The sequence below is a fragment of the Enhydra lutris genome, unplaced genomic scaffold (genome assembly GCF_002288905.1).
Source record: "Enhydra lutris kenyoni isolate GAN:26980312 unplaced genomic scaffold, ASM228890v2 scaffoldscaffold14, whole genome shotgun sequence".
Classification (NCBI taxonomy): domain Eukaryota; kingdom Metazoa; phylum Chordata; class Mammalia; order Carnivora; family Mustelidae; genus Enhydra; species Enhydra lutris.
In genome coordinates this window covers 20,366,928-20,386,658 of record NW_019154098.1, presented here as the reverse complement: position 1 = coordinate 20,386,658, position 19,731 = coordinate 20,366,928, and the positions used below count along the sequence as shown (strand labels likewise).

Genomic DNA, 19,731 nt, shown 5'->3' with positions numbered 1-19,731 from the left:
TTAAAGCCTCTGATTTTGGCTCAGGTCATGATCCCAAGGTCCTGGGATCGAGACCCACATTGGGATCTCTGCTGAGCAGAGTCCGCTTCCCTCTCTCTCTCTGCCTGCCTCTCTGCCTACTTGTGATCTCTATCAAATAAATAAATAAAATCTTAAAAAAAGAAAGGAATTTTAAAAATTGTCATGGGGTGCCTGGGTGGTGCAGTGGGTTTAAAGCCTCTGCCTTCAGCTCAGGTCATGGTTTCGGGTTCCTGGGATCGAGCCCCACATCGGGCTCTCTGCTCAGCAGGGAGTCTGCTTCCCCCCCATCTCTCTCTGCCTGCCTCTCTGCCTACTTGTGATCTCTGTGTGTCAAATAAATAAATAAAATCTTAAAAAAAAATGTCATAAAAGAAAATCATTGTCATGTTGGTCTAAAATCCAGTATCTTACATAAAGCTGTAAGAGGTAGGATTCTCATATGTTCTGAATTTTACATTTTTCTTTGGGAAAGGAAAATCATTTCTTTCACTGTGGTAGAAATATATATATACAGCTAATAGAAGAAAGCCAGGTCACAACTCCACCTGTTCCTCACTATATATGGGATAAAATGCAAACTCCTGAGGGCTCTTTACTTTTGCATCCTAATCCATTTTTCCAGATAACCCTGTTTGCCAAACACCCTTTCAGAACTTCAGGCTTTTTTTTTTTTTTTTTTAAATAGAATTCTCTTACCTAAAACATCTTCCTCCTGTGGCAAACTCCTCCATTCCTTAAGAGCTAGCTCAAAAGTCACCACCCCACAAACATTCTGCCATTCCAGGCAGGGTTCGTGGGTCTATTTTCAGGTTTCTGAAGTTCTTTGCTCTTTTCCTTATTTCGGCAACTATCTCTTTGTATTAAATTCTTGTACATACAAAACATAGTACAGTGGCTACTGGAAGTGCTCAGGAAATAAATGGTGGATAAATGAATACTTGAAGCTTTAAAAAGGACTGCCTATGAACAATGTGATACTTTTAATTGAAAATAAACCTATTTATTTAAGATTCTTAAGCAACTAGAGACAAAAACGATACAATGTGAAAGAGGTTTCTCTTTAAAAATGTCTATTCTTGGGGTGCCTGGGTGGCTCAGCGTGTTAAAGCCTGCCTGCAGCTCAGGTCATGATCCCAGAGTCCCAGGATCAAGCCCCACATCAGGCAGCGGGAAGCCTACTTCCTCCTCTCTCTCTCTGCCTGCCTCTCCACCTACTTGTGATCTCTGTCTGTCAAATAAATAAATAAAATCTTTAAAAAAAATGTTTATTCTTTCTGAGAAGCGTTATTCTTTAAAAAGTATATGAGAACAAGAACGACATTTTGGCAGAAAACTGAGGAAATGTGGATACGAGATCTACACTGGAGTAGGGCATGTTACTGATAGAGGATAGGTTAGAGGATTTCCTTATTTTTAGGAATATATACTAAAGTATTTTGGGAAGAGTATCATGATGCAACTTGCCTTCAAACAATTCAGGGAAAAAAAGAGGTACGTATACACAAAGAAAGAGAGGGAAAAGAAAGTACGTATGGTAAAAAGTTAGTAGCTCCTGAACTGAGATGAAAATACATGGTCATTCACTGTATTATTCTTAAAATTTTTCTAAGCTTTGAAAATGTTAAAAACAAAATGTGGGGGAGGAAAAAAGTATGTGGGAAAATTAGAGGAATGGGGTAAGATATCTAATATCTGTATGTATGTGTACATACTTGTCCAGGTGTATATATGTGTAAGTGTTTTTAAAACAAAAACAGAGTAGCAACCCAGAACTTCAGACTGAGTGGAGCTACCACACGCCAGACAGATAGCAGAGACCAGGCAGCCCTGGGATCTCAAGGCAGAAGTCTGGGAACCTTCCTTGTGGTATATGGCCATTAGAATGACTCAGTTTCCAAGAGCCCCTACTTTCTTAATCTCTCAGCTCTAAATACTTGTAGTTTATTTCTAAAGAGTATTATTAATATTAATGACATATGAAATAAAAAAAAGCATGAATATAATTTCATATAATTAGTTCATTTGTCTTACTCTCAAAGTAATTTCAATTTCTGAAACCCTAATGCTATGTATCCTACCACAATTACTCTCTTATTGAGAAGTTTCTGAAACCAGCTAAGCAAACTTTGATTCTTCAGAAACACCTGATGACCACCTTCTAAGATGAGATTTTCTTAACTGCTATGATACTGTCTCTCTATACAATTTCAAATGGGTTCAACAATTTTTTTAACTATGCAAAGTCAACATATCTCAAATCCACTTCGGAACAGGACAGAAATAAATGAATATAATTAAATCCCCATTGTCCACAGTTTTTTGTTCTCCGTATATTTATCGCAAATGACCAGATGACCAAGAAGCCCCAATAGGGAGTGAGGGGCAGACAGATTTCGGTAGGATTTAGGGCCTGAGATGATGTTCTGGATCCTTTTGTTACAAGCATATTCTCATTACCATTTCTTAAAAACAATCACAAGTAAGAAGATATATAGTAATGTGAGAAATTATCATGATAAAATGCTGTTTTAATACCTTTATTTCAACTACAACTATGTATATACAATTTTCTTCCCTAAAGGCTGAATATATTTAAGTGTTAATAGTGGGGATGTAATAAAATTACATAATATTTTCTGTTTTGGTTCAGATAAAACTCTGTAATGTGATTATATTAATGTTACCATTTTTTAAAAAAGACACTTTAAAAATTATGGGGAGTCTGGCTGGCTCAGTCGGGGGATTGTACGACTCTTGATCTTGGGGTTGTAAGTTCGAGCCTTACACTGGGTGTAGAGATTGCTTAAAAATAAAACCTAAAAAAAAAAACCAAAAAAAACAAAAAAAAGGGATTTCTTAAATCAGATTCATTCATATATCCCAAAGGTTCAGGAGTGGAAGGGAAATAAGCAATCCTCTATCCAATCTTCCCTAATATCCAATGTCCCTCTGAAAACATTAAAAAACAAAAAAACAAAAAAACTATTCCCAACTATTCATGCCACTCCCACTGTTCATACTACTCCCATTTATTTATAACTCTGAAACTGAGCAATAAATTATTTATAACTACAGATCTGTTCTGAGAACTGCCATTGAGAATTCCAAGTCCAACCAACAACTGTACTTTATACTGAACACTACCAAAATTAAATACTAAAACATCAATCTGAGCTTGAATGTATATAACCACAGTTTTCCAATGGGTTTCAAATAAATGTCTTAGAGAAATCGTCCCATTCATCTTAAACACATATTTATTTTGTTCAAGAAATCTTCTCTAGAAGGTGATAAGAGATTCTTTATTTCATTACTATGCTTTCCTCAAAGTTGTAACCCATCCCAGTCATGGAATCATGCATCTTGTTAAGAATATATTCAACACAGTACAGTTTGTGCCACATATTAACTGTTAAACGACCCTTTCCAAGTTCCTAAACTTGTGTATTCATCCCCTGGATCTAAATGACAGTAATCATAACACCCTTCAAGGTACCACAAATAGCAAAATATAAAAATTATGTAAACAGCAGCAATCATTCTTCTAGGGATTAGGGAAACCATCAGAAAAATAATTGAGGTTTATCAGTAGGAAATGGTTTATGTGTTATTTTCTGAATACTTTGAGGACAAGAGTCATACTACTGTGTTTCAATTTAATACCTGCTATGGTGCTTTTACCTGGGGTGCTGCACTATGATTACAAAACTAAGGGACAGAGTTATACAATTACTTAACATCACAATGCTAGTAAATAAAATAATTGTTTAAAAAGAACCAGAACTCGGTATTTAGTTATGATTTAGAGAAGTGGCCGCCAATATAATAAGCAGGATAAGTTATTTTCTAATACTCTAGAGAGCAGATAAAGTAACATACATATTGGAACGAATAGCAACTGCTCTCTCACCGTCTACCTGGAACAGTTTATCTTTAAGTAAAATAAATTTACCTTTTAATTGAATTTTAAAACCAAAACTAGTACTACAATTTCAACACATCAGAGCCATACGGCAAATTTTCTTGAAGTATATACAACATTTATAAGTCAACTGGAAAAGATAAAAAAATTATTTAATAGAAATGGCAAAGAGTATGAACGACCTACGAAAAAGGAACTACAAACAGCTCAAGTATATGAGACGCATAATGATATCATTACTCTGTTAGCTTAACACCACTGTTGGCACTTAATATGAAATAGATACTGTGCTTTACAGATAGTAACTCACTGAGTTTTCAGTTTGCAGAGGCGGAAATCAGCGCCACCCCATTTCATAAATGGAGATACAAAGGCTTAGACAAGTCACACCTCATAAATCATTCAGCTGGGACCTGACCCTCATCCCGCTGGTTCCGGAGCCAGTATGTAGGAGCAATACCTCTCCCAAATAAAGTGACTTCAAAGTGTGATGGTATCCACTGTGCAGAACGGTAACAACATACACTGCTCATGAAAGGACACACAGGAAACTGGTTCCCCCTGAGAAAGGGAACTAGGTGGCAAGGGAAACCAGATGAGAAGACCTATTTCTCAACGTTTTGTAACCTTCTGAAATAAAAATAACAATAGTAACCCTTTGCAGGTCCATATTTATAGCTCTTCAGACATGTGGGATACTTCCATATAAATTAATATTTTTGTTTCCTCAACCACTTTGTGAGGCAAAGGGAGTGAACAGATCCTTAGCAAATGTCACCACGCTCACCACTGTGAAGGCACATTTCATAAGTATCCGTCTTAAAAAAAAAATGATAAAAAATTAACCATAGTTCTTTAAGTACTGAAAAGTTGTTATAAAATGAAAATACTCGGATAATAAATTTTTAAAAAAATTCTTACCAGAATTCATAAGTTTCCAAAGTTGATCTACCAAGGCTTCATTGCATAATGGAGACTCCATGTTCTTAGTAAATGGTGGGTTCTTTGTCAACATGTTTAGAATCTTATGTCTGAAAGATAAAGAAAAATCAAACTTTTGCTGACCATGAACTAAAAGCGTTTGAAAATTATCTGTAGTATCTCCTTCCTATTTTATCATCTCTTCTTAGATTTATCTTTGTGTTTAAGTTTAATTTAACTTCAAAAGACATTATTTCACACATAATATTTACTATTGTTTTTTCACTGGAAAGATTCTGGTGGGTTTGTTCTTTCAAAAATTACCTTAGTGTACAAGGAGGTCCTTTAAAACGTGACTTTATGTATTCCTAACCAACCTTTCCCATTTCATTTCTAAAATGAACCTTTTATTCTCCTTAGAAAAATTTTTAAAGAAAAGACTGGTCAGTAAATACAAAAATCTTAAAATGGGTCAAAAAAAAAATTACGTATGGACCAAGAAACCAAGAAGCCTACACTGAGGTAATAAAATGAATACACACTTCATTATTATAGTACCTTTTAAAGCATGGAAATGTGCAGAAGCACTCAAAATATGGAGACCAAAAAAAAAGGTTTCCTCAAAATGAGCTGAAGTTTAGAGGAGTTAATTAGTAAAAGCATCCTCATGCTGGTAACAGTTAAACTCCGCTACTGGGAGTTATCTCCTGTGAGAGGCCATCTGAACACTTCTGGAGTCTTCTAAAAATAGGGTTGGTGACCAAAACAAAATCTGAAAAAGAAAATGTCCAAAGCTATGTGTAGGAGACACTAAAGAAAGAGGATAGAGAAAGAAAACGAAAAGCAAGGAAGCTATGGCAGTAGTCTAACTAAATTTAGTGCAGGGATAAGAGCCAGGGCCAGGCCTAAGAGATTAAAGACCACAGAGTAATGGAATACTTGGATATAACTGGAGAAGAAACTTAGGTTGTAATTACAAATGAGATTAGCAAAACCTTAAAGGTGAACTCAGGCAGTTTTTATATTTAATTGTTGGTGGTAAGGCATTGAACTGGATTTGTACTTAAAAAAGAGATGGGAGGAAAGTGGAACAAATGGGCTGCAGATTAAGATACTTAACCCCTTTTGGCTTCAATTTTATGTCTGTAAAACTGGAAGATGTGGACTCCCACTTTAACATCCTCTTGTGCTTTGGTATTTTAAGACTGTATAAAATAAAAAGACTAACGAAAAGCTTTGAGAACAAAAAGCGAAATGGAGTTATAGATGCAATTTACAGATAGGGAATATCAAAGGGGATACACACCTTCATGGATATTTCATATTCATATTTTCAAACCTTTATAAATAAACACAATTTCTATCCTTAAGGACCTCAGAATCTCTATGTAAGAATAGATCAATAATACAAGTAAACAATCTTTAAAAATACAGATGAGTTTGTTTACAGCATGTTCATGTTGTTATACTTTAAGTCTGCATTAAGAAGAAAACTTAAGTTTCTATTCCGCTGCTTTCTCAGTTATCCTCAAAGACCAAAGTGGTAGCACCCAACTAATAAAACTTTATGGCATTTACTCAGATCATCACAAACTCCTTAGAGATGTGCCAATGAACTGAAAAGATGAAACAGAGGGTATCTTTGAAACGGTCACTAAAAGAACAATAATGATCAGCACATGTATTACTATTATCAAATTAAACATTTCCTCAAAACCTTTGTGTTTCTCTAAAGTTTAGATGATAGAAGAAAGGATTTTACAAAGAAATACTTATAAATGACTAAATACCCAAAGCAATACTCAGGAGATGAAGTTTAAGGAAAGACAATGAGAATCTCATGCTTAATTTTACAGAGATTAAATATAAAAATTCAGAATATGCTTATATGCTTCAGACAACTGGAACAGACCTAAAGCAAATCCTGAGAAAGTCACAGGTTTATAGTATTATTTCCCTAAACAGTTGAGAATCTTCTTGGTGGGCCAGTCCAATCTACTGCAAATCACTATCAATAAGAAACTCAAATCAAAACTAAAAACATGCTCAAAATCTCTCATGAGAAAAAGCACAAGATGTATGTGTGTCTCTTGAGGGACTGATATACTGTAATCAAACATATGCTTCATTCCAAAACCAGAACATAATTCCATGTCATCTTTAAAACACTCTTATCCATTTTAAAGAATATAATTAATAGTTCTTCCTATCCATATAAAAAGTATATTCATGGATAGAAATGACTGGAAAGGAATAATCCAAAATGTTAAGTGTTTCTGGTTAAAATAATTATAGGCTATTTAAAGTTTTCTTCTTAATGTGATTTTGCAGTTTTCCAAATTTATAGGAATAAAAAAGTCATGCCCAGTAATGAATCACTAAGTTCTGCCCCTGAAACCAATACTACACTATATGTTAACTTACTTGAATTTAAATAAAATCTTGAAAAAAAGAAAAAGAAAAAAGTTATGCCTACTGAAAGGAAACTATAATTTTCAAAAATGTAAATTTCATTTTAGTTCAAAAATACAACACCTAGATTTAATTATTTATTTACTGCATCTAGATTTTTTTTTTTCTTTTCCCTTTTTGGATTATTTCTCTGTCTAATCAGACATGTGAAATGCACAGCAAACTTTATGGAAAAAAAGCATTAGTAAATGGTCAGGTGATTATACAGGTTACCAAAAGTGCATTTATTTAGTTTCAATTCTCAAGATACCTTAATGAAGAACTAAGCTACAATCTGAAAATCTTCTATTGCAAGAAAATGATAAAAATAAAGTGGACAACCCTATTATTATATTTAAAACATCAAGCCAACATGAAAGGCTAAGAACTTGCCCAACATTTCAAAATAAACACCTTAAAACTTTTTTCTGTATACAGTTGTCAACATAGAGATAAAATCACTTCTCTTTAACATATGAAGGAAGTTAAACATACATATGATTAGGGAAAAAGCCATACAGATGTTTAGAGGAAAAAGGAAAAAATTGCATCCAATCACTCATTTCACATGTACTGAACCGACTATTTGTAAGGACAATGTTATGTTCCATACATACAGTGACAAAAGGAAACGCGGTCCCTGTCTCTTTGGAACTTTTATTCCTATGGGGGAGACAAAAATAATCAAATAGTTCTAGCTATAAAATTAATATTTATATATACAGGAGGTATTTCTTTAGTATAGGAAGAATGGCAGGATTTTTATGGGTGATTATGACTTCAGGGACATGTTCTAGTACAAAGAATCAAGGAAGCATCCTTGCAGAAAGAAATTTCAAGTTTAGCTCTAAAGCATCAAGGAGTAATTATAGGTAGTTGGGGTTTTTTTCCTCCAGACTTTAAGGTTTCACCCTAAAATTCTTCAGAGCTTTATCTAACTCTACCAAAATCAGTAATTCTGACATATATAATAATAAACACAGAAAGAGAAAATCAACATATATTTTTTAAATTTAAGTCTTATTGGGATGCCTGGGTGGCTCAGTCGGTTAGGCATCCAACTCTTGGTTTCAGCTCAGGTCATGATCTCATGGGTTGTGAGACTGAGTCCTGTGTCAGTCTCTGCACTCAGAGGGGAGTCTGCTTGGTGGTTATCTCCCTTTGTCCCTCCCCCACTCTCTCTCTCCCTCTCTCTGTCTCTCAAATAAATAAATAAATCTTTAAAAAAATTTTAGTTTTTATTGAAGACCATTTCATCATTAGCTTAAAAATCAACCAGGGCCATAAAAATAAAATGCTGTGTTTGGGGTAGGAGAGAATAATGCCAGTGACTATAAGACAGACACTAATATTTACCCATCTTTAAGACTAAGAATTCTATCCAATCAATAAAGCAGAATATGGTGGATCTGTACTGTAGTTACTTAACGAGTTTAAGAAAAAGTAATAGATTGGTGGTTGCAGGGGAAAGGGGGACAAAATGGGTGAATCGGGGCAAAATGGGTGAATCAGGTCAAAAAGTACAAAACTACAATTATAAGTCACAGGGATATGATATACAACATGGTGTCAATAGTTATTAATACTATGTTGTATATTTGAAAGTTATTAAGAGAGTAGATGTTAATAGTTCTCATCACAAGAAAAAAAGTCTGTGATTCCTTATGGTGATGGATGTTCACTGAACTTATTGTGGTGACAATTTCCCAATATATACTAATATTGAATCACTGTGTTATACACCTAAAACTAACATAATGTTATATGTCAATTATACCTAAAAGAAAGAAAAGAAAAAGGGAGAAAGAGTAATGATGGGAACAAAGAGAAAAGGACAGAGTTCCTATTCAAACTATTAAAAACAAAGAAGAAACAAAAAAATATGGACAGATGTGCCAAGATACTAAATACACACATGCATTAACTGTTACATGGTAATACTTCTATCCTCTGACAATTAACATTAAAGATTTTTAAAGACACGCTGAATTTTTTAACTATGAATAGAACTATGGGCTAGACGGTATTAAGTACAGAATAAGAGCTTCCCTACTACTGATGATATAAATGAATCAGATTAACTAAGAAGAAAAGCGTCAAATATAATCATGAAGTGTATCTTTAAATAAGGTTTTCAGTTCAGACTGTAAATAACAGTACTCTTGAAATTTGAATGCTATTAATAGTTCCACAACAGAACTTCAAAAACAATCATTCAGGTTGTATAGTATATAATTTAGAAATACAGAGACTTCAAATATTATATAGTACTACAATCTGCTAAAATGATCTTCAAAACACAGTTCCATGATCTCAGAAATACATGCTTTAATGTCAGTTTCGATGTTGTGAACTGAAAACATAAATATACACGATATACTTTGTTTATACTCTATTTTTAATTTCTGTTCCTACTTGCTGTCAGTAGGATCTTACAAACTTCCAAGTGCATGAACTGTCAGGGAAGAGATGAAGCTGGTTTCCTGCTTCTCCTCTTTTATCTGAATATATACCTGAGAACGGATGATCATTTTATCCACGTCAACCATACCTTTAGTACACATCAACCAGAAAGAAAAATTATTTAAAATACAATTTAGATCACAAATCATGAACTATGAAATATTAACAGCAAAACTTTGCATGAAGATACACATATAACAGGCAACATTTAAAACACTGAAATGGGGGCGCCTGAGTGGCTCAGTTGGTTAAGCATCTACTTTCGGTTCAGGTCATGAACTCAGGGTCCTGCAATGGAGCCCCACATCGGGCTTCCTGCTCAGTGGGGTGTCTACTTGTCCCTTTCCCTCTGCCCCTCACACTGCTCATGCTCACTCTCTCTTGCTCTGTTCTTTCTCAAATACATAAAATCTTTAAAAAAAAAAATAAAGTTAAAAAAAAAAACACTGAAATAGTTAGAGTTGAAAAAAAGACAGACAGAAATAAAACACTGAGATAATAAGGTCCCTTAACCAAGAGCTCACTGCTACAACCCATCTCAAAAACTAACACTGGTCAAAGACAATGTCTTTATTAGGGAACTATAATCTCTTACATGGACTCCTCATGCCCTGACGCATTTCAGTAAGGGTAGAGAGCAGTTTGCCTGTACGCCTTTTTGGAAGAAAACAACTATCTGCCAACTTACATGTAAAGCTGAGTAAGACAACATATCTAGGTTTATGTTCTTGTTTCTAGTGGGCATGACTATAAGTTACTTACCACAAGTCAAATTTTATTTTATGAAGTCATAATCTTAAAAGAAATGACAAAAATTTAAGTGTCTCATATATACAAAGAAAGGAAGACAGAAAAGGTAAAAAACTGAATCCTATTCAAATAACTATGAATTATATGTTAATAAAAAATACACTATGAAGATCCTACTTTGCAAAAAGAAAGCAAGAGAAGTAAAGGAAATGAAGACTAGAAGAAATACAAAAATGAAGCCTTACTAAGTCAGGACTGGGATTTTCTTCTACTTTCCTATTATACTTTTTAAATCCCAGGTCTGTGTATTAAAAATGGAGATTTTATAGGAGATGGAAACAAATGGGATACACCAAGACACTTCTCTCAATGACTTGTAAAATAGACTGAATCAATCAATACAGATATTATAAATTCGGATATATAAGAGATGTACCATGTACACTACAAACTGTTATATAACCTTTTCTTTGAATTACAATGGAAGTTGTATATAAAGTTGCAGGAAATAAACTTTGCTTATTAACAATGTATTTTTAGGGACCCCTGGGTGGCTCAGTGGGTTAAGCCACTGCCTTGGACTCAGGTCATGGTCTCAGGGTCCTGGGATCCAGCCTCACATTGAGCCCCACATCGAGCCCCGCATCGGGCTCTCTGCTCAGCAGGGAGCCTGCTTCCTCTCTCTCTGCCTGGCTCTCTCCCTACTTGTGATCTCTCTCTAATAAATAAATAAAATCTTTAAAAAAATGTATTTTTTAAAAGGTTTTATTTATTTATTAGAGAGAAAGAGAGAGAGAGAGCATGCATGAGCTGAGGGGAGTGGCAGAGGGACAGGGAGAAGCAGCCTCCTTGCTGAGCAGGGCATGATCCCAGGACCCTGAGATCATGACCTCAGCCCAAGGCAGACGCTTAAACAACTGAGCCACTCAGGTGCCCCAGCACACTCAATTTTTTAAAAAGCACCTTAAAAAGGACATTAATACATGTATAACATATTCCTCTTTTTTTAAAAAATAAAAACTTGTTCCATGTATAATCTTGAAAATTACTCAGTTTACTTTAGGACTTGCAAAATCAAAATACAGCACAAAAACTAACCTTACATAGGGTACAGGGTCACTCTGAATCATATTAAGTAGCCACTGCAGTTCTTCATAACTCCTGTCCACTGAAAATAAAAATAAAGAAATGTATGTTTTTAACTATAACAAATGAAATAATGAGTGACAAGGAGAGATTTACACTTAGTATTTAGGGCAATGCCTTGGCTGTATTTCAAATCAGAGTTGAAGGCTGTAGGCGAATTCTTACATTTTTTATGAACAGGCCACTTTGTAAACTTCACTGGTATTGTGCTACATATAGCCAAAACATAAAACAGGACCAAGTGCCTATTTTTCGCTACTGCTCAAATCAATGACAAATATAACATAAAGCAAATTATAATTTAAGATCCCTAAATTAGATGAGTAACTCTAAATGGACAAAATATACTTAAATAAAATTAATAGGAAAATTTGATACCCAGTGGTATCTCGACTATAATTACAGTATACCATATGAAATACTGTTTTTACCCAAGTGGTTTCTTTCACTTAAGACTAAAGAACAGTCTTAACTTCATAAGATAACATAACATAGTGCTATAAATATAAATGAGCTGGATAAAAACACTCATTAGCAATTTCTGTTCACCTTTTCAACAAGTTATGTACGCTTTTATGATTTGAAAACCTTTACTATCAGAATTTTATTTCTGATCTCTTCTATTTTTTCACTTTCTAATGATCCAGATATACGGATAATACTAAAGCACCTCTCAGTTATACTTATAAACTTAGCATTCTTTTGGAAATCATAATATAAGCATTCTATTTGATTTCAGGTAATACTAATTCATGAAATCTTCATATTCATGTGGCAGTAAACATCATTCATGTATTTTGGGAAAGAACGTTGGGAATACTGGCGTATCTGGTAGATCTCAGGATGTCAAGATTTCACAAACTGGTAAAATGTCCAAACAAAATAGGAGACTGATAGATTATTTTTACTTGACAAAATATCCATTAAAACAAAATCACTATTTTCATTGCCATTTCTTAAGAGAAAGATTTATTGTTACCCTCAATAAAAAGAACAAATGAGGGGCGCCTGGGTGGCTCAGTGGGTTAAAGCCTCTGCCTTCGGCTCGGGTCATGATCCCAGAGTCCTGGGATCGAGCCCCGCATCGGGCTCTCTGCTCAGCAGGGAGACTGCTTCCCTTCCTTTCTCTCTGTCTGCCTCTCTGCCTACTTGTGATGTCTGTCAAATAAATAAATAAAATCTTTAAAAAAAAAAAAAAAAAAAGAACAAATGACCATCCTTTCTGAACTTAGCCCAACATATATAATATACACTATTTTGTTCTACACCTTTATAATTTCTGACTATACACACACATACTTCTATTGAAATTTATAAAAAAATGATAAAGATTTGAGATTTCCTCTAATATGTAAAAATTAACCAGTATCTATTAAAGAACTTCGTTCACTCCTTCCTCTCTCCAAAGTCAGAAGAGAAGTATAACATACTCTAACTTCTTTACTCTTTCCAAATTTTAGCATAAATCTGGAATTCTATATGTAAATTAAATTATAAAGTTCTTATATTTGCATATTATTTTTTAATTTTTTAAAAGATTTTATTTATTTGAGAGAGAGACAGAGCATGAGCAAGAGAGGGACAAAGGGGGGAGGAGAGTGGAAGCCGACTCCCGGCTGAGCGAGGAGCCCAAACTGGGCCTCAATCCCAGGACCCAGAGATCATGACCTGAGCCGAAGTCAGACCCTCAACCGACTGAGCCACCCAGGCGCCCCTACATATTATAAAGAATTATTTTGGAGGGGTGCCCGGGTGGCACAGTCAGTTATGCCTCTGACTCTTGGTTTTGGCTAAGGTCATGGTCTCAGTGTCATGCAAACAAGCCTTCATGCGGCTCCTGCGCAGTGTGGAGTCTGCTTAAGACACTCTCCTCCTCTGCTCCCCCCACCCCACCAAAATAAATACATCTTTTATAAAAGACAAATTATGTTTGCATTAAATTTTCTAACCATGCCATTAACAAATATTTAAGCTTAGTTCTAGTTTTTTTTTACAGGCATAGCCATTCATCACTGGGTCTTTCATTTCACACTTTCTTCAATCTTGAGTTATTATTTGATTCACTTCCAGCTCAGCTGAAAATTCTTTGGGAATTTTGTTTTAAAGAGTGTTATAAAGGAGATGTACTTCTAAATCTTTAAGACTATATGAGTGACAACCTGGCAAAAAGAGAAGGTAGGAATGCACTTTTCCCTAAACATTACATTAGCCCTTTGTTCACTATCTTTTGAACTCTTCATATTCTGAAGAAGTCACAGGCCACAGGTAAATCATTATTTTTTTATCCTGTACAATAACTAGGTTCTGATATTCCTAGGAACTTATACACTTTTTCTTTAACCTTAAAATTTTAAATTTTATCAGATTTTAGCTTAAGAAGTTTCATTTTACTCTTTCAAAATATTCTATTTTGGATTACTGTTTTTCTTCTACCTCTTCTATTCTTCTTGACTGAATTCTTAATATTTTCATCTTTTTATTTTTCTGCCCTGTATATCTTTAAATGTTTTGAATACACAATATTCTCTTGGTCACTTTCTGCTCTTACATTTTTTCAATTTCATGAAGCCTGTTCTAAGGTACAAGATGTTTTCTTGAGTCTTCAGTTAGAAACTTCCCAAAAATCTTCTTCTAGTTTTAATAACATGTAATTAAAGCTATGGAATAATACTACTGATTCCTTAGAAAGACCAAAGATACCTATCTCTAATTTTATTCTTTTCCCTCACTTATTCTTATGCAAGTTCTACATTTATCAAAAATTCTTTCTAAAGAATTTAAAATTTAAAAACCTATTATGGGGGCGCCTGGGTGGCTCAGTGGGTTAAGCCTCTGCCTTCGGCTCAGGTCATGATCCCAGGGTCCTGGGATCAAGCCCCGCATCGGGCTCTCTGCTCAGCGGGGAGCCTGCTTCCTCCTCTCTCTCTGCCTGCCTCTGTGCCTGCTTGTGATCTCTGTCTGTCAAATAAAAAAAAAAAACAAAAAAAAAACCTATTATGTAATAGGAAACCTCAATAACTAAGATGGCTTTAAATATTTAATAAACATTTCCTTCTAAAATGATATGCACATATGCTTCTAAAGCATTACCTTTAGTATAATCAACGACTGCTTCCAAAGCTGCTATCCTGATGTCCACAAAGTGGCCATACTCTGCATAAGATTTAAAAAGAGCTGGATCACTTGGAACATGTCCATTCTTCTGAAGCACTCGTATGGCTCTCAAACAACTAGGAAAAAGAGTACTTGCAGTTACATATTTCCATAAAAATATACTGAATCAAACTTGTTTCCCAGACATTAGGAATCAATCTGTAACAGCAAACTGAAATGCTGATGTGATCTGAATCTTTTAATTTTGTAACATTAATTTTATGCAATAATTTAGTCAATAACATCATAAAAGTGAGAACTGATGATATCTGAACTACTGGATCAACTGTTTTTTTAGCAAACTCCTAAAGAAACAAGCTTTTAATAGCCATATACAAACAAGCTGACAGAACTAAAGTCATCTAAATAAGAAGCTTAATAATACAGAGATGTTTATACTATATCCAATGGGATAAAAACATTTTCCAGACATCAAAAAATAATGCTTATGAAGAACTTCTGATGACATGAGAAAGTGTTGTGATAAAAGAATATAAAAATTTATATATATAATATGTATCACATAATTAAAAATGTATTTAGTGGGGCGCCTGGGTGGCTCAGTGGGTTAAAGCCTCTGCCTTCAACTCAGGTCATGATCCCAGGGTCCTGGGATCGAGCCCCACATTGGGCTCTCTGGGCAGCGGGAAGCCTGCTTCCCCTTCTCTCTCTCTCTGCCTGCCTCTCTGCCTACTTGTGATCTCTGTCTGTCAAATAAATAAATAAAATCTTTAAAAAAAAAAATGTATTTAGTTACAAGATGAAAAAATTTAGAAAGCCATTCTCCAAAATACTAAAAATACATCTGTGATGGTATAATGAAAAAGGATTTTAATTTTCTCCTTTTACTTTACTATATTTCCTGTAATTAGAGTAATTTCTATTATAAAAGCAAGTAACTTTTATTATACCTGACAGTGATGGTGTGTCTATAACTTGGAAGAAGTTTTTCCATATTCAAAAACCTGGTGATTTCTTCAAGAATGAGTCGCACATCTGGATTTAAGTTGTCCAAAGTTCGAACTTCATTATTCACACTGACTGCTGGCGTAACAGAGTTGGCAAGGGCATCGATCATTTCAGCACGATAATAGTTATCTGAAAACTAAGCCAAAAATAATTGCAAGAAACAAAATTCACACTTCTGTTCAAAAATTAATAAAATATTTATAACTTCAAAACATAATTTATCAGAAAACATATGCAAGTTCTTGGGTAATTATTTAACTATGTCTTTTGTGTAGTTATCCATTAGGAAAAAGAGTAACTCACTAATTAGTAATACATTAGTTTACTCAACTAGTATTTACTGCATATAAGAGGAACCTAGTTGGATTCCTCTCAAAGGAAGACCACAAGCAACAAAGCCTACTGGTAACACACAGCTTGAAATCAGCTGTTTAGCTCTATTCTCACATATAAATTTATAATCAAGAATCACCAGATATTTAAGGAAAGCATCAACATAAAAAAGGAAGACCAAAACAAACAAAAGGAAGAAAAGCAACCTGTTGGCAAGAGTTTGCAAGGAAAAGAACACTGCTAAGGGGGAAGAAAATCCAAAATCTATCATGAACATTGTCTGAGAAATAACCAAAGGTATGCCTTCCAACTGCATAACACATTTTAAAAAGAAAAAATATGCAGAGATTAGAAAAAAAATGCAGAAATTCAGAATCAAAATTAAATTGGAATATAAAATTGAAAAAATTCCTTAAATTCTAAGCAAAAAGGAAGATACAAAGTAAAAAGAAAAGGAAACGAGGCCTGGTGTAGAAGACATAATAAGGTACAAACAGGAGATCTAGCAAGAGAGGCAGAGATAGCAGAGGAGACAACCATCCAAAACAATTTCTAAATCCATATCCCAGTCAATTCCCAGAGAAACAATTTATTGAAAGCAATCTAGGGTGGCTTGATTAGCCTGGGAATTTGAATATGGAGCAATTAATTTTATCATCAGTGGGAATATGATACAGTTTTATATCATTGGGAATATGGTACAGTAACACCAACTGCCAGGGGACAGAGGGGAAGCACCTGTCCCCTGTGACTTCCATGGTGGAGGCAGAAGTTCACAATGACAGTTTTAACGACAGAATCCCAACACGTGCCTATGTTCAGATACTGGGCAGAAAAAAATAAGGCACACACAAAAAAACAAAAATCAAAGAAAAAATACTCCATACATGTTCACTATGGACCAAGTTTTGTTTTCAAATCATTTTCATGATTGCAAAATTAATCACTAAAATTTTAATCTCTAAAAGTCCTATCTTTCCCTCTGGAGCCAGGGAAAAGAATCATGGATTTTTGTCAGCCTAATTTTGTTTTAACATTGTGGTATTTATCAACCTTTTCTTTTCCAGGTTCTAAGTCTTGTTTCCAATTTAGAAAGACCCTTTCCATTCAGAGATTATTCAAATTACCAGTTTTCTTCAAATATTCTGATTGCTTCATTATTACCTTCTGATAACTACTTTGCCAACAAAGCAAGAGTTCATTTACTTAACCACTATTTCTGACATAAGTATTCAAATCACAGAATGAACTTGGAAATTAAAAATGAGATGGGGGAGTGGGTGAACTAGGAAAACCAAAAAGATTTAACATTTATCCCTCTGACCACATCCAATTTTCACAGCTACTATAATCCTAACTGAACAAGCTAGATTATCTGATCACCTTAAGGTTATAAGAGACAAAGAAGAAAAAATAATTTGCAGAACACATGGAAGGTAGGAGGTATTCGGTATAGCGATAATTCCTACAAAAAACGAAACAAAACAAAACCTGAAGGCATCAGTATCAGTGTACTATAGCAAAGACTGACTGATGTTTTTAACAAAATCAGGAATAGTTCAACCCATGTTCCGTGTACTGTAATTAACAAAACAGAAATTCCATAGGCATATATTATTTATTAGAAATTCATATACATGTATAAGAGATTAGCACAGAAAATGGCTAATAACTAGGCTTTAAGGGGGTTTAATTTCAGACTTCTTGAAAACTTACCCAGAGTACTGAATTTCATGCTCTACCCAGTTAATGAGATGTTAAAAAATTTTTAAATATTTTCCACTGATTCTCAACTTCTTTTTGGCATTTCTACACATCTGGCTTATTACCCTAAGGTAAATCTTTATTAGCTTCTAATCTCCTCAAAGGGAAATTGAGATAATAGTCTCTATCTCAGATATCTGATGAGAATCATATTAGATTATACATATTTTGGTCCTGGCCATCCAACACACAAAAAACAGCTTATTTTATTATTACTATTGTTATCATTATTGTATTTATTCTATCCTTAATATCTTCCAAGATTAGTATGCTAATCTTACAGCCACTAACTATAACACCTGATTAGCCTTCTTCTCAAAGTTACAAGAAATTGAGTCTTACACGTTGTTCTGCAAAAAAACAATGGAAGTGTAAAATTTCATAATGTCAGTACGCACCTTACAAAATCCTAAATGATGACATGGATGATATAGCATCATGTAAAGTAGCATGGTGCACTAAAAAGATCACCACATAGATGGGTGGTGACAGCTCACAGCACAATTCCCAGATTACACTTACTGTTAATTTTCAACTCTCAACCTCTGTGTTCTTCTTTCATTTGTCAACTCCAAAATAAGTAAGGTTTAAAGAAATTAAGGTAGATGAAATCACTTTACAAAGTAAAAGTACTATACTGGGGCTACCATGATTTTAATTACATAAGCAACCCGCTGAAACAAGAACTGACATAAACAATCTTATAAAGTATTTCTCCCTTCCATCTGAATGTAATTTTGATTCGACATCATCTGAAATTCTAACCTTGTATCTTCAAATAAAAGAAATTCATGTGTAGAGGAAGAAAGGAATACTATAAATCAAAGTCAAAACAAACCAGAAGACTAGGAAAGAATCTTATAAAAAATTTTTTTAAAGATTTTATTTATTTATTTGACAAAGAGAGAGAGATCACAAGTAGGCAGAGAGGCAGGTGGGGGGGGGGGGAGGCAGGCTCCCTGCTGAGCAGAGAGCCCGATTTGGGGCTCGATCCCAGGACCCTCGGATCATGACCTGAGCCGAAACCCACTGAGCCTCCCAGGCGCCCCTAAAAATTTTTTAACAGTATTCAAAAATGGAAAGAAAAAGTCTATCAACTATAATGTACTTTTATTTTTATTTTTATTTATTTTTTTTTTAAGATTTTATTTATTTATTTGTCAGAGAGAGAGAGGGAGAGAGAGCAAGCACAGGCAGACAGAATGGCAGGCAGAGGCAGAGGGAGAAGCAGGCTCCCTGATGAGCAAGGAGCCCGATGTGGGACTCGATCCCAGGATGCTGGGATCATGACCTGAGCCAAAGGCAGCTGCTTAACCAACTGAGCCACCCAGGCGTCCCTATAATGTACTTTTAAAGTACTAATTTTTTAAGGACTATTTTTAGCTTAAATCATTTGAATATTATTCTATGGACTTGAGGAAAAATTGGTCTTCCTGATTTTCATTACCAATCACCATTTTTTAATAAACATACTTGTCACTTTTTCTTTACTGTTGTGATGTTTCATTAACTGTTCATGATTTCGACTTATCTGCCGTATCAGATACATGTGTCTTTACATGTCCTGTTCCTTCTTCCTAGAATAACACTGCAAAAATCCTATTCATCTTTAGGACTCAGTCTGAAAGTCACCACTTGTATACAAAACTTCCCTGAGTTTTTCTCTCTATACCCTTTGGAAGGCACTACTTTCTTTGAATTGCCCTAGAAAAGTCTAAACATATTTCCACTATGGATGACTATTAACTGCTTACTTGTCTGATTTCCCCATTAGGTTGAATCTGTGAGGGTCCAGAGTCAAACTGAAATACAGCAGTTGTTCAAGACATGTTTAATGA

The 19,731-nt window shown here is 34.5% G+C and overlaps 1 protein-coding gene across 2 annotated transcripts in view; it reads right to left on the bottom strand.

The window, feature by feature from the left end:
• LOC111146579 (TATA-box binding protein associated factor 2) overlaps positions 1-19,731 on the bottom strand; it is a 91,881-nt gene that overhangs the window by 28,652 nt on the left and 43,498 nt on the right. For both annotated transcript variants that reach the window (XM_022502190.1, XM_022502191.1), the window contains exons 19-22: positions 15,739-15,932; positions 14,765-14,904; positions 11,627-11,696; positions 4,865-4,974 (exon numbers count right to left, since the gene is read on the bottom strand). In XM_022502190.1, coding sequence (XP_022357898.1) covers positions 4,865-4,974; positions 11,627-11,696; positions 14,765-14,904; positions 15,739-15,932 — 514 coding nt within the window. The remainder of the gene's footprint in view (positions 1-4,864; positions 4,975-11,626; positions 11,697-14,764; positions 14,905-15,738; positions 15,933-19,731) is intronic.